The sequence below is a fragment of the Bubalus kerabau genome, chromosome 1 (assembly GCF_029407905.1).
Source record: "Bubalus kerabau isolate K-KA32 ecotype Philippines breed swamp buffalo chromosome 1, PCC_UOA_SB_1v2, whole genome shotgun sequence".
In the NCBI taxonomy this organism is placed as follows: domain Eukaryota; kingdom Metazoa; phylum Chordata; class Mammalia; order Artiodactyla; family Bovidae; genus Bubalus; species Bubalus kerabau.
In genome coordinates, this window is record NC_073624.1 from 174,813,351 (window position 1) to 174,834,488 (window position 21,138).

Consider the following 21,138-nt stretch of genomic DNA (forward strand, 5'->3'; position numbering starts at 1 on the left):
TCCTGACTCATAGTTCTCAAACTCTTGGAATTTTCTGATCAGTAAGAGCAATGGGAGCATCTTTTGCCATATTTGCTCTCTGGTCTTCAGTTCTAAAAAATATTTTAGGGCCAGAGAGGTAAAATGGGTGTCTTGTTATTCCTCAGAAGCTCTCCTCCATCACAACCAGGTTTGGCTAACGGCTTTAGATCCCAGCCCAGGGTGGGGGCTGGTTGTCAGGAGAACCAATCATGTGATTAGAGGGTCAGAACTTTCAGTCCTGCCCCTGATTTTTGAGGAGGGCCATGCCTTAAGGCTGAACCAACTGACACTGGCCAATGATTTAGTCAATCGTTACTAGGTAATAAAGCCTCCATAAAACCCTCAAGCTTTCTAGCCCTCTTTCTGAGCTTCCCACTTCAGGGAACCAGAACCACACAGGGCCCCAAGGCTTGTGAGAAAAGAGAATCCCTTGTGCGGTATCTCGCCCTAGGTATCTCTTCATCTGGTTATTGATCTGTATTCTTTAGGAGCCTTTTATAATAAAATGGTCATCTAGTAAGTACACGGGTTTTCCTGAGTTCTGTCAGCTGCCCTGGCATATTAACAAATGGAAGGAAGGGGTCATGGGAGCCCCTGATTCGCAGCCCGTGAGCAGCACAGGTGACAGTCTGCACTGGGCCTGGACGGGAGTGGAGGGTGCTCGTGGGACTGAGCCTTTTGCCTGTGGAATGGGATTCTCTCTCCAGGTAGACGGTGTCAACACGCAGGGGAACACTGGGCCCCCCAGCTGGTGTCCAAGATTTGGACCCAGGAAGCCTTTTCAGTGTGTGTGTGAAGCGGAAAGTGCCTGCACGCCCAGCGCCCCTAGAAACCCTGGGCCCCGAGTCTCTAAGGAGCTGCCCTGGAAGGCGGCACATCACAGGTGTCGTCACAGCTCGGAGATCAGGGACTTGAGCATGTGATGTGTAATTCCACTAGGGTTCGAACTATGTGCTGGAGAAGACTCTTGAGTCCCTTGGACAATAAGGAGATCAAACCAGTCAATCCTAAAGGAAATCAGTCCTGAATATTCATTGGAAGGACTGATGCTGAAACTAAAGCTCCAAGTACTCTGGCCACTGGATATGAAGAGCCTACTCATTAGAAAAGACCTTGATGCTGGGAAAGATTGAGCGGAGGAGAAGAGGGCGACAGAGGGTGAGATGACTGGATGGCATCACCGACAAAACGGACTTGAGTTTGAGCAAATTCCACGAGATAGTGAAGGACAGAGAAGCCTGGCGTGCTGCAGTTCGTAAGGTTGCAGAGTCCGACATGGCTTAGCAACTGAACAACAAAGGTTCCAGAAGCTTACGCCTGGTTTCCCAGACTTCCCCATGCCTCGTCCCTTTGCTGATCCTCTATGTCCTTCTGTTGTAATACATTTACAAGTGTGACCACACACTAAATCTTCCTACCCGATCATCAAACCTGGAGGTGGTTTTGGGACCCTGGACACAAAGGGGTTTCATGAAAATGTACCATTAAAATTAATTTCACTGATTTCTTTCTGCTTCAAGTGGCTACTGGAAATATCACTACCACAGATGTACTCACTGGGATGACGTTTCCACTGACAATACTGCTCAAGCACCTCAGAACTCCAAGTGCTTAAGACAGTCAGGCCAGAGCTTCCATTTCATAGGATAAACAGAGGTCAGAGAGGGTGGTGGGTGTGGCTGAGACCACACTGAAAACAGGAAACCCACTACAGGATTCCAGCCCACGGGTACTTACCAGATGGACCTCGAGTGGTTGTCTTGGGGACCGAGGGCTTTCTGGACAGGGATGCCCGATTTCCTTTATCACTGGGCTCGCTGCGGGCGCTGAGTGGCCGACTGGCCCTGTCCCCACTGGCCAGCCCCTTGGTTTTGGTAGCAGTCACTGGAGTGGCTTTGGGGGGAGTAGTGCCAGAGCTGGGGCGGGTAAGGGGCTTCCGGGTACGGCTGCCGCCTCCTTTCAGCCGGGCCTGCTCGGGAGGCAGCATCTCCGGGTCCACCATGCAGATACTAGGTGGGGTGGGCAGCGGTGGGGGGATCTTGAGGGGGTCAGGCAGTGGGTCACGGCGGGGGACCCCGAAGCCCTCCGTGTCCTCGTCTGAGTCGGCAGTGCCAGGGGCAGCCGGGAGGGGGTCCGAGTCAGACAGGGTGGGCAGGGACTCGCTGACGGATGTGGGTGGTGTCTCCTCGGCGCCTCCCGGAGCCCCCGCCCGCTCCTGCGACCGGGCGCTGCTGTCGTTGGAGCTGCCGGGGGACACGGGGGCCGGCGCCATGGGCACGGCCTTGCGGTGCTCGAACTCACAGGGCGACACCAGGCACAGGTCCACGTCGTGCGGGGAGGCCGAGCGCCGCACCCGAGGGCCACAGAGCGGGAGGCTGAGCCCAGCTTCACTCGCAGCTGCAGCTGGTGGCGGGAGCACCTGCTCAAAGGAGACGGACAGGGACTCGTCCACCTCTGTGGAGTGTGGGGAGCCCACCTCCGCGGGCAGCGAGGGCGTGGTCACTGTGGGGGAGGCATCCGGCCCGGGCTCCCCACCCCGCAGGGGGCTCAGCGACAGCGGCCCGCTGCTCTCTGTTGGGCCCTGCTGGGTCTCGGCGGGCGAGGGTGTACACGGCTGGGGGGTGCTGGCGGCCAACAGCAGCTCCAGGGTTTTCTCCTCTAAGCTGCCGCCTTCCTCCCCTGCCGGGCTGAGCCCCAGATCCAGGCTGCTCTCTTGGCTGGGTGTGGCCACAAGCTGGGGGGCCGGGGAGCTGCAGGCCTCTGTCGGGGGGCTGGCCTCTCCGCTCCGGAAGCTGGGGGGGCTGCGGGGCCCATTCTCAGCTGGTGGGACCCCTGGGCGGGGTGTGTTGGGTGCTCTGCGGGGCTTGGGAGCCACCTGGGCACCCACATTCTTGCCACTAACCACTGCAGAGGCTGCCCGGCGCACCTCCCGGGGTTGGACGCGAGGGGCACTGGGTCTGGGGTCCTTCTTCACCTCCCGGGAGGGCCTGGCTTCTTTCTCAGCCCTGCGAGGGGCCTCAGTCCGTGGGGAGTCCTTCCGGGCCACCCCTGGGCGCTCCTGGGTGGGCCTGGAGGGCACTATCGTGCGGCCCTCTCTCCTCAAGCTGTCCCGGGAGGCCACGCTCTCCTTGCTCTCAGCTCGCCGAGGCCCCGCCAGGTCTTGGGGCGTCACCACCGGCTCCCGCAGGAACCCCAGGTGCTGCAGGCGGACCAGGCCATCCAGGAGGCGGGTGGGGGGCGTGCAGCCAGGGAATAGCACACGCACCACCTTCTCGGAGGGGCCCGCAGGGTGCCACACCAGCAGGGCGCACACGGAGGCCAGGGTGTGGTCAGTGGTGGCGGCTGAAGGCGGGTGCAGCACATACATGTCCAGCCGGCCCACGCCCATCTTCTGGAAGAGCACGGTGGGCTCGGCAGGCAGCGGCCCTCGGTTCAGGGGCACAGGGGTGATGCCCAGCTGGCTCAGGAGGCTCAGGGCCAGTTCGGCCTCATCCTCGCCACGCACCAGCCGAGAGGCAGCAGCGCGGGCATTGAGAAACACGACGCCCAGGTTGGGGGAGATCAGCCGGCGGAGCCGGTCGTCCCCGGAGCCCCCGCCAGCAGCCGCCTCGTCACGCTCCGCCAGCTTGCGCCGCAGCAGACTGTTGAGGCCCGGGAGGCTGTCGGCGCCAGCGTGGGTCACCAGCACAGCGTCCACCCGGTCCAGGTGCCGCACCAGCTTCCAGAAGCTCGACTTGGGGTTGGAGCCGCCGTTGACCAGCACAGTGAAGCCATTGACGGCGAAGAAGGCGGCATCACCTAGGCCACCGGGGAAGATGTAGCAGCAGGGCCGGGCGAGCCTGAGGAAGCCCACAGAGGCCGGAGGCTCGAGCAGCTCGAAGGGCGAGAGCGGCTCCAGGGACTCGGCCACGTACTCCAGGAACTCGCGCAGGCCCTCGGAAGCCGGCAGCTGCACCGGAGGGTTCAACCGCAGCTGGAGCATGCCCTGCAGGCCGGGCACTTCGGGGGCCAGCCGGGCCCAGTCACCAAAGGTCGGGCAGGTGATGGTGAGCTTGGGCAGCTCTGCAGGCGGGGGTGTGGAGGCCAGGAGATCCCGGATCTGAACAAGGGGGAATGGTTAAGGGGTCACCCGGAGCCAGGCAACACCCAGCCCTTTGGGAAAGCTAAGCCCCTTTGCCTCCCCTTGTCACCCTCAGGACAAAACCAAGCTCTCCCCACAGCCCAGCAGGGCCCATGGTCCTGTCTCACCACCTGTTCCCCTCTGGCCCTCCCCCACCTTCTCACTCTCCCTGCCCCTGGGCCTTTGCACTTGCTGTTCTCACACCCTAGAGCACACTTCCCTGCAGGGAGACTTTCTACACACACCCTGACCCCCACCTCCGTCTACTGGCCTTTATCTTACCATCACTACATCACTCACTACAGTACGAAAACATGGTTTCCCACAGTTTTCTGTGCGTTTGCCCCACTCAGACTAGGGGTCAGACAGGACCCCATCCAGTTGTGTCCCAGATGGGACCTAGAATCTGGGATGCCACTTGGAGCCTTTGCAACATGTGATCTGAAGGCCCTCACCTTGCAGTGGGCCACTGGACGGAGCCTGACAGTACATGTTGTCACTATCACCCCACATAGGAAGAAGGGACGATGCTCGGGGCGGGGGAAGTAGGTCACCTGGGCAGCTCAGCCCAGGGGGGATGAGCCAGACTTCAGAGGCAGGATGGCGAGGGGGCAGCTCACCTCTTTGTCCCCCAGGACCTGGAGGAAGTGGCGGGGTGAGAAGCCCCCGGTCTGGAGCAGCAGCTCCCCTGTCTCCTCCAGGCAGGGCCCCGCCAGCACCAGCAGCTTGTGAGAGGCAGGGTCTAGCAGAAGGTTCCGGAGCTGAGAGAGGGGGAGAGTGTTCAAAGCACTATCCCATGCAGTGAGATGGCCAGCACCCCTCTTTGGGGTGGTCTCCAGCCCCAGATCTATGTATAACCACCCTACTCTTGTCCTATTAGGGCTTCCCTGGTAGCTCGGGGTGAAGAACCTGCCTGCCAATGCAGGAGACATGGGTTTGATCCCTGGGTTGGGAAGATCCCCTGGAGAAGGACAGGGTAACCCACTCCTATATTCTTGCCTGGGAAATCCCATGGACAGAGGAGCCTGGTGGGCTACAGTCCATGGGGTCACCAAAGAGTCGGACACGACTTAGTGACCAAAACACAACAATCTGTCCCCCAAGTGGCCTGGCTAGTACTAAACTAGAAGCCAGGATTGTAGCCTGTGGGCGTCCTGCTGGAGCTGGCCCCCATCCTCCCTGCCAACTCCTGCTCATTCTACAAAGCCCAGCTCCAGAGCCCCCTCCAAGTATTCCTGGGCACCCCCAAGCCCACATTTCCCTCTGGCCCAGCCCAGGTGCCACAGGAAAGAGGGGACTGTGTCTGGCTATTTCCACCAGAGCCTCCTCAGGGAGCAAAACAGGGCATTTTTGATCAAAGGCATCAACCTGTACAAGGATCTCTAGAGGACTCTATCTCATACGAAACTGAGAGAAGAGTGCTGATATCCACAAGCTAGAATTATTAAGAAGTCAGTTCAAACAACTAGCAGGGCCCAGCCCACGGGAACACATGAGACCCAAAAACACTGGTTGGGTTCTGCCCTCCCACACTCCAGCCCTTCCCTACCCCATTCAATCCTCCCATGCTCCAGCCTTTTCTGACTCCACCTACTCCCATCAGCAGCTCTGAAGAGGGACTAAATCGAGGCTGGAGTCATCAGGGGAGGCTTTGTTGCTGCTGGGTGTCAGGAAGAGAATTTCAAGCAGATGAAGTCAGGGGCCCCCAGAGGCTGGGGCCAGGGGATGGCGGCGGTCCCAGCAGCCCATTTCCCCCAGAAGCCCTCCCTTTCCTACCTCATCACACAGGGATTTGTCTGATGGATTCAGGAGGACCAGCGTCTCCAGGGTGTCACCACGGTGGTGCAGGCTCCGCTGGCCTGTGGGAGAACCAGGCCCTTTGAGTTTAGGGCTGAGCCACATGCGCCAGGGTCAAATCCCGCCTCACTGGGGGACCCTAGGTGGCCAGGAGCCCCTCCAGCACTCTGGTTTCCCAGGACCTCCAGCCAGGGGGTCATCCGGAGATTAATAGACATGAGATAGAGCTGCAGGTCAGGATGAGGCAAGAAGAGGAAACCGCCTTGGCAGGCCCCATGCTGGGGACAGCGGGGACAAGGCCTCCACTGCTGGCAGGGCCCAACTGCAGCTGTCAGCCCTGTGGGGAACAGCATCGTCACCCCATTTTATAATCAAGGAGCCTGAGCCCAGGGAAGGCCAAGGAGGGCACACTAGGAAAAGGGTACAACATGGGCAAAGGCCCTGAGGCAGCACTGAGTTCTCGGTGTCTGAGGATCAGGAAGGGGCTAGAGCGAGGGGCAGCAAGAGAGAGCCGAGGGCAGGGAGGCCTCATGGGTCACAGAGAGGGGAGTGGGGTTGATTCTGGGATCTGAACCCTTATCCTTTATCAGCTTATCACAAGCTTCTTATCATGTGTGGATATTGCCCCATTCAGGCAGGGAAAGTAAGGCACAGAGAGGGGAAGTGGCCGCCAAGGTCACACAGCACAGATGGGATTTCCAGCCCTCCCCAATCCCCCCAATCTGATACAGTGAGGGTCAGAAAGCCACCAGGAACCACTGGGACAATGAGGTGACGGACATTTCCTTCCCCTCCTGAAGCAGCCTGGAGGTGACTCAACAGGCCAGCTGAGCAGGGGGTAGCCAGGCAACACCCAGGCCCCACCCAGCAGCTACTCTGCTCACCCCAGTCACCCCAGAATCCCCAGGGAGCACAGGCCATGTAGGGCTGCCCAAGAGTCCCAACGCCCTCCTCGACCTTGCTTTCTCAGCTCCCCATCTACTGAGCACTTACTTGTACCCTGTGCAAGAATCACAGCCATAAACCACACCCTGTCCCTGCCAGGCCCCACCCACACGCACCAGCCCCTCACTTTCCAAATGTCTTGTCCCTTTGCTTGGGTGTTTCCCTCCACCCTCCCCACCAGCTGCTTCTCATTCAAAAATACCCTCCTCAGAGGTCTCCCTGTCCCCCACACCACACAGCCTCATTTGTCACATGGGAACAAAAATCCAAGTTCTGACCTCATGAGTTGGTGATGACTAAGGGAGTGAGTGCTGGCTCAGGGGCTGCCCCTGCTCTTACTCAGTGGATTTCAGCTGTATTATTACTGTTGTTGTTTACAGCCATCCCTGACGCACACAGCTGGCACTCAGAGAACATCCGCCCACTGAGTGAACAGAAGGGGAGCAGCTGGTGCACGCAGGGTCACCTTTCACAGCCTCACCTTTCACAATGCTGGAGAAGGTGGCTGAGTGCCGGGACACGAAGACCTTGAGCTGCTCATCGAGGCTGCAGACGCCAGGGTCAATGTCCCAAGACCGGATGCCTGGTGGGGTGGGCGGGAAAGGGAGATAGGAAATCAGCTGGGCTCCCCAGCTCCCAGAATATTTCAATAACTAGCAAAGGGCAAGCGAGGGCCACCACAGCCACTTCCCCCAACCTGCCCCAGCACATGAAGGCCAGGAGATTCAGAAACATCCATTGTGCCTCTGGATCTCACTGCATCCACCATCAAGGAACCCCAAAAGTCGGGCACTTTACAAAGAAGACTTAGGACCTCAGCAAGCAAGTCCCCACCTCCTAGACAGTCATCTTGTCCCCTTCAGTATCCTCCCACCCCCACCACTGGTTTCACGGATCCTCAGCCCTGCCACGCACAGGTTCCACCTCTAAGCTTTTGCAGGAACTGTTCCCACTGCCCAGAGGCCCCTCTCCCTGCCTTCCCATCCTTCAGGTCCTCTCAGCCCTTGGCATCTTCCTCTGAACAGTCCTGAAACCATCTGACCTTAAAACTTGATCCATCTCCCTGCCTCCCTCCCCACCAGACCATTAGTCCTGAGAGTGCAGGTCTGAACCTGCCAGAGGTCCCCGCCCTATCCTCTATGCCCTGCGGGGTGACATTCCCCAAACCCATGAGCTGTGTGCTGCCATCCCATTTTACTGGCCATAGAGGACAGGCGCTGACGATCTGAGAGATGCGGGATGACAGATGAAGGCCCTCCAAGGAGCACGGTGCGGGATGCACCACGCCCGCCGGTCCCACCGTGCCAAGCGCTTGCAGGTGAATCCTGCAGGTGCATCTATGACTCACATACTCAGGTGCCAAATCCCCTAAGCAGGCCGCACCCGCCCACACCCCAATTAGAAGTTCCTCCTGAGCTACGGAAAGTGGCCCCCGGGGCTCCGGGCCCAACCTCCCTATCCCTGCTCCTCCCTCCAGGACGTCCAGGCTACTAAGAGCCGGGGAATCGAGGCGCGCCCGGAGGGCGGGAAGCGGAGCCGTTGCCCACGCTGCCCAGTCGCGTGGGCCCCCAAAGCCGGGGCCCGTGTCCCCTCCCCGGTCTGCACCAGGCTCGAGGAGGAGCAGCTGAGCCCGACCCCGAACGCTGCTTCCTCCGCGGGCGCCCATAGACTCTGCCTGCGCCCTGTGTCTAACGGTAAGAGGATAGGGGCCCTGGCCACCCCCGCCCCCCGATCCGCCCGGCCCCCGCCCCGACTGCTCCATCCTCTGGCTCTCAGGCCGAGATGTGCGGCCGCTACCGCCTCCCCGGCACCGCGTTCCCGGACCGGTCCGACCTCGTTCAAGCTCCTCCAGCACGTAGGCAAGCAGCCCCCGGCACCCGCACTCGCCGCCTACTACGAGCAGCAGCGAGCTGGGGACCTCGGCCGCCCCGGACCCTTCGACCGCCGCCGCCATCTTAGCGCCGCCCTGACGCTCCGAGCGCCCGCCCTACTGTCCCCGCCCCTTAAAGGGGCCGGACCGGAAGGGCTGAAGACCCCTCCCGGAAGCCCCTCCTCGCTCGTTAACTGCCCCCTTGCGCCCTCTGCGGTAGTGGGACTTGCGGATACAGGCTCCTAAGCGTTAGCAGAGTCTTGAATCTCGGCTTTGGGCACCTCTCCCAAATGACTACTGTTTCATTCATTCATTCACTCATTGATTCTCTCACTCATTTATCCAGCAAGTTCTGACTGCGTGTCTACTACTTGCCAATTGGAATCTCTGCCCTCCAGAAACTCACATTACATGTCAGTGGGTCCAGTCTTGAACCAGATCCCAGATGGTCCCGGTTCCCTAGGTTTCATGTTTTCTTTGTTTCTTAAACAAAGAAAACAAGGGTAACTTTGAGGGCTTTGAGAGATGTTTAGGAGTTTGCCAGGTTTGGGTTATGGGATAATGACATGTGAGGCGTAAGTTAGAGCATGTGCAGAGTTTAGAGATTAGGAAAAGTACATATGAAGTTGAGACAGATTCCAGAGAACTCTGGATCTGGAGCAGGGCACCACAGTTATTCTGCACCTACAGTTTGCAGGGCATTTTGCTCATTGAAGATATACATAAATCTATGAAGTTGGTAGTTATGAAGTAGGCTGTGGGCACAGTCTTTTCAGAGGAATGGAGAGGAAATAGACTTGGAGAGATGAAGTCATCAGGCCCATAAGAGGTAGAGGAGAGATTCCGGTGGGTTTGACTCCAGATCCAGCCTGCGACAGGGACTGGCTGCCTGGTTCACATGGGTAACCCTCCTTCCTCAGTCAATTGCATTCAGCCTTTTTACCCACGGTGGCCACTACTTGAAAAATCATGTTGCGTCAAACTTCTTGACAGATGATCATGCCTAGGAAGGGCTAGGTTGCATCCCTCAGGAGTTAGCTCCCCATCTTTGGAGGTATACAAAACCAACCAAGACAAGTGAAAAGATCTGCCAAGAAGGATTAACCTCCCACTGCCCTTCATTATCTATTCAGTCCAACTTCCTCCCTGGTCAGTGTATAACAGTCGCTGGCCACGTGCCGTCTGTCTAACGTTTGAGCGCTCCACTTCCTCTCTCTTTATGGCCCTGGCATCCTTCCTCTATCCCAGTCCCTCCCCCTTGGCTCCCTTCCCTGTTTGCTGGCTGCCTGTGATTTCTTCTATTATTGCTCTCAACGGTAATAAAAGTGGGAATGTCGGTGTCAGGTTCTATCTTCCTCAGCAGGATAGGAGATTGTTGGAGGCCAGACTAGGCTGAGATTTCTCTGGGATCCCAGTTTTTTTGCAGGACAAAGCTGAGCATCTGGGAAGTGCATGATAAAGGGTGTGAAATGGGAGCGAAAGGCTCCTTCATCCACCATTCACTCATGTGTATTGATTGATTGGGTCAGGACTGGAACCTGGGACCTTCTGCTCGAAGTCTATGCTCTCTCTTCTGCCCAAGGCTGTGAATTATGATGGGTTGTGTTCATTCTGAAAGTGAAAGTGGGAGTGGCAAAGTCACGTCTGACTCTTTGCCATGGAATAATCTTTAGAATTCTCCAGGCTAGAATACTCGAGTGGGTAGCTGTTCCCTTTTCCAGAGGATCTTCCCAACCTAGGGATCAAACCCAGTCTACTGCATTGCAGGCAGATTCTTTACCAGCTGAGGCACCAGGGAAGCCCAAGAATACCTGTGTGGATAGCCTATCCCTTCTCCAATGGATCTTCCCTACCTAGGAATCGAACTGGGGTCTCCTGCATTGCAGGTGGATTCTTTACCAGCTGAGCTACCAGGGAAGCCCTAGTGTTCATTCTAGTGGGTCTTAAAGGGCTCTGAGTTGCCAAGGCATCTGGGACCTGATGTTCTGAGTGTTCTGGAGTCCTGAGGTTTTCCTGTCCCAGAGTGTCTCTCAGTCTGGAGACCCTAATGTGAAGAGTGGGGGGAGCATCTCCCAAGAGATGAAAGAAGCGTCTGGGGACCATTTCTGAAATCCCAGGCAACAGACTCCAGTCACTGCTCTCCTGCTTTTGTCCACCGCCAGCTCCATGCCTCTTTTCAGGTCATCAGTTACCAGAGGGATCAGGTGCTGAAATTATTGGGGAAATGGAAAACCCTCAACCGTCAGGACTGCTGGATGCTCTAGTCTCCTTCCCCTGGCAAATCTTTTCTCTTTTTAACATTTTTATTGAGGTTGAACATAAACATGGTCAAGTTCATGAATGTCAGGAGTGGAGGTTGATGGAGGTCAGGATTTAGGACATTTCCAGCCCCTGCTGCACCACCTTGGATACTCCAGTTCATTCTCCACTCCCTCAAGGTGACCACTTATCTGACTGTCATCACTTTGGTGAATTTACCTGAGTTTGAACTTCTCAGAGATGGGATTGCACAGGGTATCCACTCTTGGTTCTGGCTTCTCTTGCTCCTCATGTGTGTGGAACAGGCATTTGTCCCTTTTCATGGTTATGTAGTATTCCCAAGTATCTTTGCTTTCTTTTTATATTGTGATCAAATAAATATAACATACTACTTACCATTTTAGGGGCTTCCCTGATGGCTCAGCAGATAAAGAATCTGCCTGCAATGCAGGAATCACAGGAGATGGAGGTTCAATCCCAGGGTCAGGAATATCCCCTAGAGGAAGAAAATGGCAACCCATTCCAGTATTCTTGCCTGAAAAATCCCATGGACAGAAGAGCCTTGTGGGCTACAGTTCAAAGGGTCAAAAAGAGTCAGACACAACTGAGTGACTAAGCATGCGCTTATTGTTTAACCATTTAAAGTGTATAATTCAGGGTATTTAGGACACTCACAATGTAGTATGACCCTCAGTAGCATCTAGCTCCAAAATACCTAAAAGACCCCACACTCTTTAGCAGTCTTCCCCAACCCCTTCCCTCCCAGCCACTGGCAACCACTAATCTGCTTTCTGTCCCTGTCGACTGTCCTGTTCTGCACATTTCATACAATATGAAACCATTTCTCTCTGGCTTTCTTCACTCAGCATAATGTTTTCAAGGTGCATCCGTGCTGTATCATATGTGACCACTTTATTCCTTCCTGTGGACCCATCACATTCGGCTTGCCCATTCATCTGCTGATGGACATCTGGATGGTTACTACCTTTCCACTCTTGCAAACAGTGCTGCTGGAAACATTCATGTGCAAGTTTTTCTTGAACATTGCTTTCAATTCTCTTGGGTCTGTACCTAGGAGTGGAATTGCTGGGTCATATGGTAAATCTCTATTTAGCCTTTGAAGAACTGCCAGGCTGTTTTCCACAGCAGCTGCTAAATTGTACATTCCTACTGGCAGTGTACAGGGGTTCCAAAGGCTCCACGTCCTTGCAAACAATTAGATTTTTTTCCTTTCTTATTGTAACCACTGGGTACCAATTTTTCACGATTCATCCATCTTCCTCATTGGTGAGCATTTGGGTTGTTTCCAGTCTGGAGCAATTGTGGATAAAGCTGTTTTGAGCATACTTGCACATTCTCTTGGTGACTATACTCTTTTCTCCCCCAGTGCATGCCCTAGGGGTGGAATGGCTGAGTCATGGGGTAAGGAATGGTCAGGCTGTTTTCTCAGGTAGGCTGTGAGGGAGGAAATGTCCCCCGTGTCATACCAACACTTAGATTTCAGCCTTTTTGTTTTGTTTATATTTTATTTTTTGAAGTATAGTTTATTTACAATATTGTGTTAGTTTCTGGTGTGCAGCAAAGTGATCCAGTTGCACACACACACACACACACACACGTCCTTTTTCATGTTCTTTTCCATTATGGTTTATCATAGGATATTTAAGATTATTCCCTGTGCTATACAGTAAGACTTTGTTTATTCATTCTATAGATAATAGCTTACATCTGCTAATCCCCAAATTCCCAATCCATCCGTCCCCCACCCCTCCTCCCACTTGGCAACCACAAGTCTGTCCCCAAGTCTGTGAGTCCGTTTCTGCTTCCTAGATAAGCTCATTCATGTCATATTTTAGATTCCACATACAACTAGGGTCATATGGTATTTATCCTTCTCTTTCTGCCTTACTCCAGTTAGTATGATAATTCTATTTCTATCCATGTTATTGCAAATGTCATTATTTTATTCTTTTTTATGACAGCTATTTTAATATTTGCCTTTTTCCCCCTTCTTCCCCCACGCCTATCACCAACCCTGTTCATCAACATTCATTAAGCACTTGCGTTGACAACACTCTAGCTCTGGGTGCTGAGAAGGGAACAAAATTAGTGGTCCTCGGTGCAAATCGCTCTGAATCTGGAACGGGGGGGAGGGGCCTGAGGCTTGTATGCCTATATGTCAGTTCGTTTCATTCTTGCAACAGCTTGGTCCCAAGCTCTGATTAAACACATTTAATAAAGGAGAAAAAAGGATTTGGAGAGTTAAGGGGTAGATCCAGTATCTAGCACCCCAGCGAGGATGTGAACCCCGGGTGTGTGACTCTGGGCCCTGCAAGAGGCATTCATTCATCCATTCAGTAAACACTTCCTGACAAATTTCCTATGCCTCCAAGAGGTCCCCAGGGAGACCCCAGTCTTCAGGAGGAAGAGCTGGCAACAAATGCCCCCTAACTGTGGAGCCAGGGCTGGCCTAGAGGGTGGACCTGCAGCTGGAGGAGTCCAGAATGGGGCAGTGAAGGCTCTGTATGGGGAGACAGGGAAGGTATCCTGGGAAAAGGGACATTGAAGCTGGGCTTTTGAAGAATGCACTTGAGTTCATCAGGCAGATCTTGCATTCATTAATTCAGCAAACACCCTCAGCCAAATCCTCTGTGCCAACCTCACCTCAGCCTGGTTGCAAGGAGCTAGGAGAGACAGAACCAGACATGGACTCCCCATAGGGTCATGGATGGGCTGGAAGGGGAGGCAGGGGCTGGTATTGCCCCAAATGGAAGAACATAGAAGTTCTTCAGGGGACCAGCAGGGGTCTCCTGAGAGGAGGATGTGGCTTCAATTCCCTCCTGCAGAGCAGAGAGTTGATGCTAAATGTTTTTGTTTTGAAATATATTGCATGGGTTAAATGAGACCAAGACAACGTGTGTGTGTGTGTGTGTGTGTGTGTGTGTGTGCTGAGTTTCCCAGTCATGCCTGACTCTCTGCGATCCTTTGGACTGTAGCCCATGGCTCCTCTGTTCATAGGATTCTGCAGGCAAGAATACTGAAGTGGGTAGCTATTCCCTTCTCCAGCAGATCTTCCCGACCCAAGGGTCGAACCTGGGTCTCCTGCATAGCAGAAGAATTCTTTACTGTCTGGGCCACCAAGGAAGCCCTCTTAAACCCCACACTATGGAGCAAAAAGGAAAGAGGCGTCTAGGAGTAACCTGACAGGGATAGGCACTTGCTTGCAATGAATTTATTTCATAAAATCACCAGGATGTGGGGTGGGGGTGGGTGGAATGGGGGAGAGAGGCTGCCTCTTGTTTATAATCCAGGTCCTCTCTGGGTGGGTGATCTCTCAGCCACTCCCCCAAATTCCCCAATTAGTGCAAAGATGCCCCCAGAAATGGTGATTCCCTCCTTTCTCCTCTTATCAGCTCAGGGTCCCACCAAGCTCCGCCCCCATGGGGGACTGGACAAGACAGCCCACTTTGGACACCTAACAGAGGCTCTCGGACATGAATGCCCACCCCTTCCTCTCCCTCGGGCCACTCCAAATCCTTCCTCAGTGTGGGCCCTAGACAGAGGATGAGTAGGGAGGGAGGTGCCAGGCTGGAGTGGCTTGGATCCCTGAGGGCTGCAGAGGATCGTGTAGGGGAACCATGGAGCACATACTGTGCTCAATGTCATCCTCACAAAAGACCATTACCCCTTCCCTGCCCCATTCCACACACATGTATTGAATGCCAGACCAGTAGTGGGGGAGTCTTGGTCCTGACCTCAGGAGCTTCTAGCTCAGAGCTCCCAAAAGTGTTACCAAACTGATCTCAGGTCCTCTCACCCAATGCACTGCAAAGCCAGTCAACTGGTACCAGGTGTGGTGAAGGAAAGTGCAGCATTCCTTTGCACAGTGCCAAGCAAGGAGAGAAGGTAGCCAAAGTGCCAAAGATGTCAGACCTCTGATGGCTTCCAGGAAAGGGTTTTTCAAAGCAGCATTAAGGGTGAGGGTCACAGGGTGTATGACCATGTCATGGACATTTTTCTGATTGGTTGGTGGTGAGTTAACAGAGTGATCAATCTTCTGCCTCCAACCAGTTTAGGCTTTATATGTTTGAGGTCAGCAGTTTCCATCTGGTAGGGTCCTGGTTTCTGCCAAAACAGCATAAGAATATGTGTCAGAAGGCTATCCATAGAGGGGTAACCTCAAGGAGAAGCTAGGGGTTTTGTGACTCTTTTTCTGGTGGACCTATTATTTAATTTGCTATTACTTTCCCGCTTGACTGCTTCATTTTTGTCCCTGATTTTCCACTTCTCCAATCATCAATTGCTTGAGTCTGCTCCCGCATAAGGCCTAAGAGGCTAAAAGCTTTTTCTACAAGCAAGAAGTGGGGAACACAGATGTCTGTCACTGGGAAGACCCCACAGGGCCTGTTTCTGTTTCACAAGGGTGGAGAGCTCCCAAATCTCTGGTACCAGATTAATTCATTAATTATACCAGTTGATATTTATTTCTTTTTAAATTTTATTTATCTTCAGCTGTGCGGGATCTTTGTTGCGGCACGCAGCCTTTCTTTAGTTGTGAAAACGGAGCTACTCTCTAGTCTCTAGTCTAGCCAGCTTGTCATTGCTTTGGCTTGTCTTGTTGAGGAGCACAGGTTCTAGGGCACCACAGGCTTCAGTAGCTGCCGAAACGCAGGCTCGAGATCCCTCAGGCTTCGGTAGTTGAGGTGCACTGGGCTTGGTTGCTCTGCTGGCATGTGGAATCTTCCCAGACCAGGGATCAAACCCGTGTCCCCTGCATTGGCAAGCGGATTCTTAACCACTGGTCCACCAGGGAAGTCCAACATGTATTGATTGCTTGAGCTCCTTCTGTATGCTACTGGGCAATGGGGAGACAATGTTTTCTGAGCCCCAGCCCTAGCTTCTAAACAACTTGCTGCCTGGTTGGGAAACAGACAAGAAAACTGTTGTAAGAACAGAAGATGCTGAAGGCCCAAGGGGTGTTTTCCTACCAGCCTTGGGCATCAGGGCTTTCCCAGAGGAGGGGACATTTCAGCTGAGAAGGGGAGAGAAAGCAGCCTATACAGGAGAGAGGAAGAGGTGTTTCTGGCAATGGTAACAGTGCGTGCAGAAGCCTGCACAAAAGGTGTGTCAGAGGAATTAAAGACATCTTACTGAGGCACAGTTTGGAGGCAGATGGTAGAGGAGAAGGGAAGATTGGGAGCCAATCACCGCGCAAGAAGAGCCTCGCAGGCAGAGCTTTCGAAGTACGTCCTGTAATTCGCTACCAGGTGTTGTATGAAGTACCGCTCTAGAGGTTACACCCACCCGGATCCAATCAGCGCCGGCCACCAGGGCGTAGTCAGGGGCGGGGCTGCATACTGTCTGGCATCCAGGTCCAGGGCGGCAGGCGACCTGCCTTGGATGGCTTGCAGTCCGGGGAGGAGAACGGGGATTGGAGGGGACATAGAGGAGTCCTGACCTAATTTACCACCATCGTCCATCCAGATCTGGAACCTCCAACTGCGCCGTGCCCGACATCCATACCCTTTCCAAATCAAACGGTCTCCATGGTATCCGCATCTCCCGTTCCACTGAAGACGCCGCCGTGAAACACAAGGCTGAAGACAATACAGGGGTCAAGGGGGCCGACCACATGAGGGGGTCTGGTGAGGTTCAAACCCCAGCTGTGTCCTTCCTCAGCTCTTTGACTTCCTTGTGCCTCAGTTTCCCCGTCGCTTGGACCTGTATCAAAACAGCCGCACCCAGTAGAGGCGCTGTTGGGATTAAAGCAGTTAAAACACTCCCAACTCGAAGCAGACTCTCCACGTGCTAAATGCGTATCGGGTTAATTATTCTTGTAATTTATCATTTTGCTTTGGAAATCTATTGGCCACAGGCAGCTCTCTAAAATAGACAACTGCCGGCGATCTGCTTGGGGTCTTCTCAGGGAGAGCATTCCCAACCCAAGCCTCTTTCCAGATGGATGGATTTTAACCACAATAAAGTTGACATCCTGTTCTTAAACATAATAAAACATGGGTTCATTTGGACTTGGCGTTCCCCTTTTGCATTCTAGAGCCCAAGTGTTTATGCATCTGGGTCTCAAACATTTTCAAAGGATTCTCTGCGGTTCTTGGGTGCCTTGGGCACCGGGACTCATACAGACCTGCCTGACAGTGCCTTAATGGTGGTCTTAGAGGCATGGCTCCGGTCCAACTGTTACCTCTTAATGGTGGTCTTAGAGGCATGGCTCCGGTCCGACTGTTACCTCTTACTGTCAGCAGTTTGGGCAAATGTTTTGGCGTTTCTGATCAGTTTCCCACCTGTCAAAGATAACATCACTGAAGCCCCTTTGTCGAGTGTTCTCAGCCCTCTCCCTTGGCTGGGCGGGAGTCCATGGGGTCTTCAGCCAGTCTGGGGTGGGGAAGCAGGTCTTGGAAGGGTGGCATGAATGAGGGTGCACCTCTGAGTTGGGGCACGTCGAGGGCCTTGACTGGTGGCAGCAGGGGCCTGGAGACTGGAAAAGGCAGAGGCTTTGGGTTCTTGCTGGTTCCTTCCCTGAGCTGGCCCGAGGGTGGATGAGCCTCACAAACTCTTGAGATTTTCTCTTTGGACATAAAAGCATCTCGACTCCAAGAGTTACTCCTTTATGCCTTGGTTTAATGGTACCGAAGCATAAAGGAGTAATGGAATGTTTGTGCACACCTGGGGAATGGGAATGATGGTATGCACCTGGGAAGATGGCGCACAAGAAAGGTAAGCAAGAAGAGCTCAGTAATTGTTGAGAGGGAGCCCTTGCTTTAAAAAACAAACAAAAACTATCACTTTAGAGGATTTGGGAATGTAGGTGTTAAGGGCTGCAGCTGAATTCCCTGGGTTTAAACCCCAACTCTGCCACTTCCTTGCTGTGTGAATTTGGGTATGTGACTTAAATTTTTTGTTCTGTTTCTCTGCCCATATAATCAATTTGAGGATTAAAGGAGTGAACATTTGTAGAGTTTTGCCCAGCACCTGGCATACTAAAGGAACTCGCTAGATAAATTAACTCCTCTCGAGCTGGTACCTCACTCCGACCCCCCAACCGTGGGCACCAGCCGTTAGCCCAGTGCTGCCCCCTGCTGGTCACTCTGGGGACTTTGGCCTGAGCCCCGCCTCTGAGGCCTGAGCCCCGCCCGCCATCGCATTCGGACCAGTCCCATGACTGTGCCCCAATTCAATCGTTGTCTTGTATTATTAGCCTCCTCAGGCCAATCCCTCATAGCTCATAACCGAGGCATAAAGGAGTAATGGGATGAGCTATGAGGGAGGGCGTCCTCCCTTTGCCGTCGGACCCTTGTCCTCAATGTCTCTACTTTTTAATATGTTGTCTAGGTTGGTCATAGCTTTTCTTCCAAGGAGCAAGTGATTTTAATTTCATGGCTGCAGTCACCATCTGCGGTGATTTTGAAGCCCAAAAAATAGTCTCTCACTGTTTCCATTGTTTCCCCATCTATTTGCCATGAAGTGATGGGACCAGATGCCATGATCTTTGTTTTTTGAATGTTGAGTTTTAAGCAAACTTGTTTACTCTCCTCTTTCACTTCCTTTTGAAAGTTCAAGCTGCTTTTGAACTATGGTGTTGGAGAAGACTCTTTAGAGTTCCTTGAGAGCAAGAAGATCAAATCAGTTAATCCTAAAGGAAATCAGTCCTGAATATTCATTGGAAGGACTGATGCTGAAGCTGAAGCTCCAATACTTTGGCCACCTGATGCAAAGAACTGACTCACTGGAAAAGACCCTGGTGCTGGGAAAGATTGAAGGCAGGAGGAGAAGGCAATGACAGAGGATGAGATGATTGGATGGTATCACCGATTCAGTGGACATGAGTTTGAGCAAGCTCTGGGAGTTTGTGATGGACAGGGAGGCCTGGTGTGCTGCAGTCCATGGGATTGCAAAGAGTTGGACATGATTGAGTGACTGAACTTTCATCAAGAGGCTCTTTAGTTTTTCTTTGCTTTCTGCCATAAGGATGGTATCATCTGTGTAGCTGAGGTTATTGATATAATATTTGCTATGCTATCTGCTAGGAGTGCCCTTCCTCCAATTCTACAGTGCTTAGGGAGACCTCTTCACTCTCCAGTTTCCTCTTTTCCAGGACACCTTTTCCAGTATACCAATCAGAGCCTCCTTCCCCCTTAGTCATCTCCCAGCACTGACTGCAGAGATCGGGTTCTGTGGCCCCACATCCTTCTCCCAGACTCCAGGCAGGATCCACCCCCGCCCCCAGCCTTGGACGTGGCATGGACATGGATGTGGATCCAGGCTGTGTTTTTTGAATGAATGAGTGATTACATGAACATCTGTGTTGCATAAACAGCCTATTCAGAGAGTTGGTCCAATCTTGCTTTATATTCCAGCCTTGTCTCCCCAATATCTCAGGAACTCAGCCTTCCTATTTGTGAAATGAGCACAGTATTGCACCCACCTCGGGTTGCAGAGGATTAAGGAAAATAGGATATGTCAGGCACCCAGCATGTTGCCAAGCACACAGTAGGCCTTCAGGAACCACATGAGCTCTCTTGTGCTCTCCAATTATGAGAAATAATTATGAGAAACTTGGACTCAGGACTCATGTCCTGCCTCATCTATTGCAGTACTCCCCCATTCCCAACCTGACCCAGGACAAGGCCATTGATAACAGAACTGTCAGAGGAAGAGGAGGATTTGTTCCACAGGACAGTCCCAAGGGCTCTGAATTCCATGTCCCCCACACATAACATTGCTTGCTACCCTGATTACAGGGACTGGAGTCACAGATAGACAAACAGCTGGACGGTGGAACCCTGAGTTTGATGTCTTGATTTTGGTCCTAGAAGCCAGGCAGCCCTTTACCCTCTGTCTGCACTCCAGCCCCAAGTGGCTACACCCCATCTCATATTGATGCCTCTCCCATTTGCATCACCAGCCCAACCTCTCCCCTGAACTTCAGACTCAAATATCCAACTGTACTGGGTCTTCTCACTGGGTACCTTGTAAGCATCTCACATTCAGCCAGTCTGAAGCACAGGTCCCAGTTCCTCACTCGGAGATCAACTTCTTCATCAGCATGGCAGGTGAACGGCTGCACCATCATTCTGCTCCCCAGGTCCCCAAACCTCGACTCATTCTCATCACTTCTCTTCCTTCACCCTACATGTCCAGTTCATCCAGTTGTCCTGTAGGCTCAGACTTCAGAATGAACCCAAACCTGCCCAGCACTCCTGTGGGTCCTGGCAGCTCCTTCCTGGATCCTTCCCTGGCCTTCCACCACTTACATTCCTGCCCTGAACATCCCTGCTCCCCTGAGCAGCCTCAGAGAGATCCTTAAAATGATAAATCAGAGATTCTTAAAATGACACTGAGCTCAGCACAGTGCAGTCACCCCTCCCCACCTCCAACCTGGGCAGTTGGGGCATCAGAGAGAGGTCTGGCATGGGGTTTGTTCTTGAAGATGAGGCCTTGTTGGTCACAGAATGCCCATGGAGTCTCTGGTCCTCCTGAGTCTCTGTTCTGCCCTCCGGGCTGAGGTCTCATCTCTCCCTCTCAGTCTCCTTCTCTCAGTCTCTCTCTCTGCATCTCAGACTCCTCCCCATATCCCCTAGGCTCTTTATGACCCTTGCTCATCTCCCACCTCTCTCACTCTGCTCCAGCCACACCAGTCTCCTTGGTTTTCCTCCAACACACCAGACAGTCACACTTCAGGGCCTTTGCATCTGCTCTGCCCTCTGTCTAGAACCCCCCTCCCCAAACCCTCCCCATGCCTGTCTCCTTCTCCTTCCTTGGGTCTCAGCTTCTGTGTTGCCTCCACCAGGAGGAGGCAGTTACCTTCTCCTCCACCATTTCTATCATGGGACCCTCCCTCTTTTCCTCCTAATTTTCCTTGATTTTCTCTGTGCATGCTTATTTTCATTTCCAACTCTCGAGTTAGGGACCATGTCACTTGTTGGAACCTGTTGACAAGAGTAGTTCCCAGCATCCAGATGGCGCCAAGAAATGTTTGCTGGACAAACTGATTGACATCTGATTCATATCTGTCTCTTCCATGGAGCTTCACTCAATGCCAGAAACATCACATGTACCCAGTACGGACTGGAAATTTATCTGAAGACCAAACAGTGTTGCCCTGGGG

The 21,138-nt window shown here is 53.3% G+C and overlaps 1 protein-coding gene and 2 long non-coding RNA genes across 8 annotated transcripts in view; 1 reads left to right on the forward strand and 2 right to left on the reverse strand.

Annotated features, from left to right (window-relative positions):
* Window positions 1-10,353, reverse strand: part of MAP1S (microtubule associated protein 1S) — a 34,721-nt gene extending 24,368 nt beyond the window's left edge. The window contains exons 1-5 of one of the 4 annotated variants that reach the window (XM_055541622.1): window positions 8,717-10,341; window positions 7,365-7,466; window positions 5,918-6,000; window positions 4,762-4,902; window positions 1,759-4,120 (exon numbers count right to left, since the gene is read on the reverse strand). In XM_055541622.1, the coding sequence (XP_055397597.1) occupies window positions 1,759-4,120; window positions 4,762-4,902; window positions 5,918-6,000; window positions 7,365-7,466; window positions 8,717-8,837 (2,809 nt within the window). In that variant the 5' untranslated portion in view covers window positions 8,838-10,341. Of the gene's footprint in view, window positions 1-1,758; window positions 4,121-4,761; window positions 4,903-5,917; window positions 6,001-7,364; window positions 7,467-8,716 lie in introns of all 4 variants that reach the window. The other 3 variants (XM_055541632.1, XM_055541641.1, XM_055541651.1) reach the window with 3 other exon arrangements.
* Window positions 10,354-12,253: 1,900 nt separating this feature from the next.
* LOC129623767 (uncharacterized) lies at window positions 12,254-16,502 on the reverse strand. 3 transcript variants are annotated; one of them, XR_008700643.1, is made up of 3 exons: window positions 16,317-16,502; window positions 14,946-15,137; window positions 12,254-13,696 (listed from the first exon to the last, which is right to left on the reverse strand). It is a non-coding gene; the product is annotated as an uncharacterized LOC129623767 (long non-coding RNA). The 3 variants fall into 3 exon arrangements; XR_008700645.1 differs by lacking the exon at window positions 12,254-13,696 and adding an exon at window positions 13,742-14,114; XR_008700642.1 differs by lacking the exons at window positions 12,254-13,696; window positions 14,946-15,137 and adding an exon at window positions 15,443-15,928.
* LOC129623777 (uncharacterized) lies at window positions 15,935-17,025 on the forward strand. The gene is made up of 2 exons (XR_008700646.1): window positions 15,935-16,255; window positions 16,497-17,025. It is a non-coding gene; the product is annotated as an uncharacterized LOC129623777 (long non-coding RNA).
* Window positions 17,026-21,138: the final 4,113 nt, after the last annotated feature.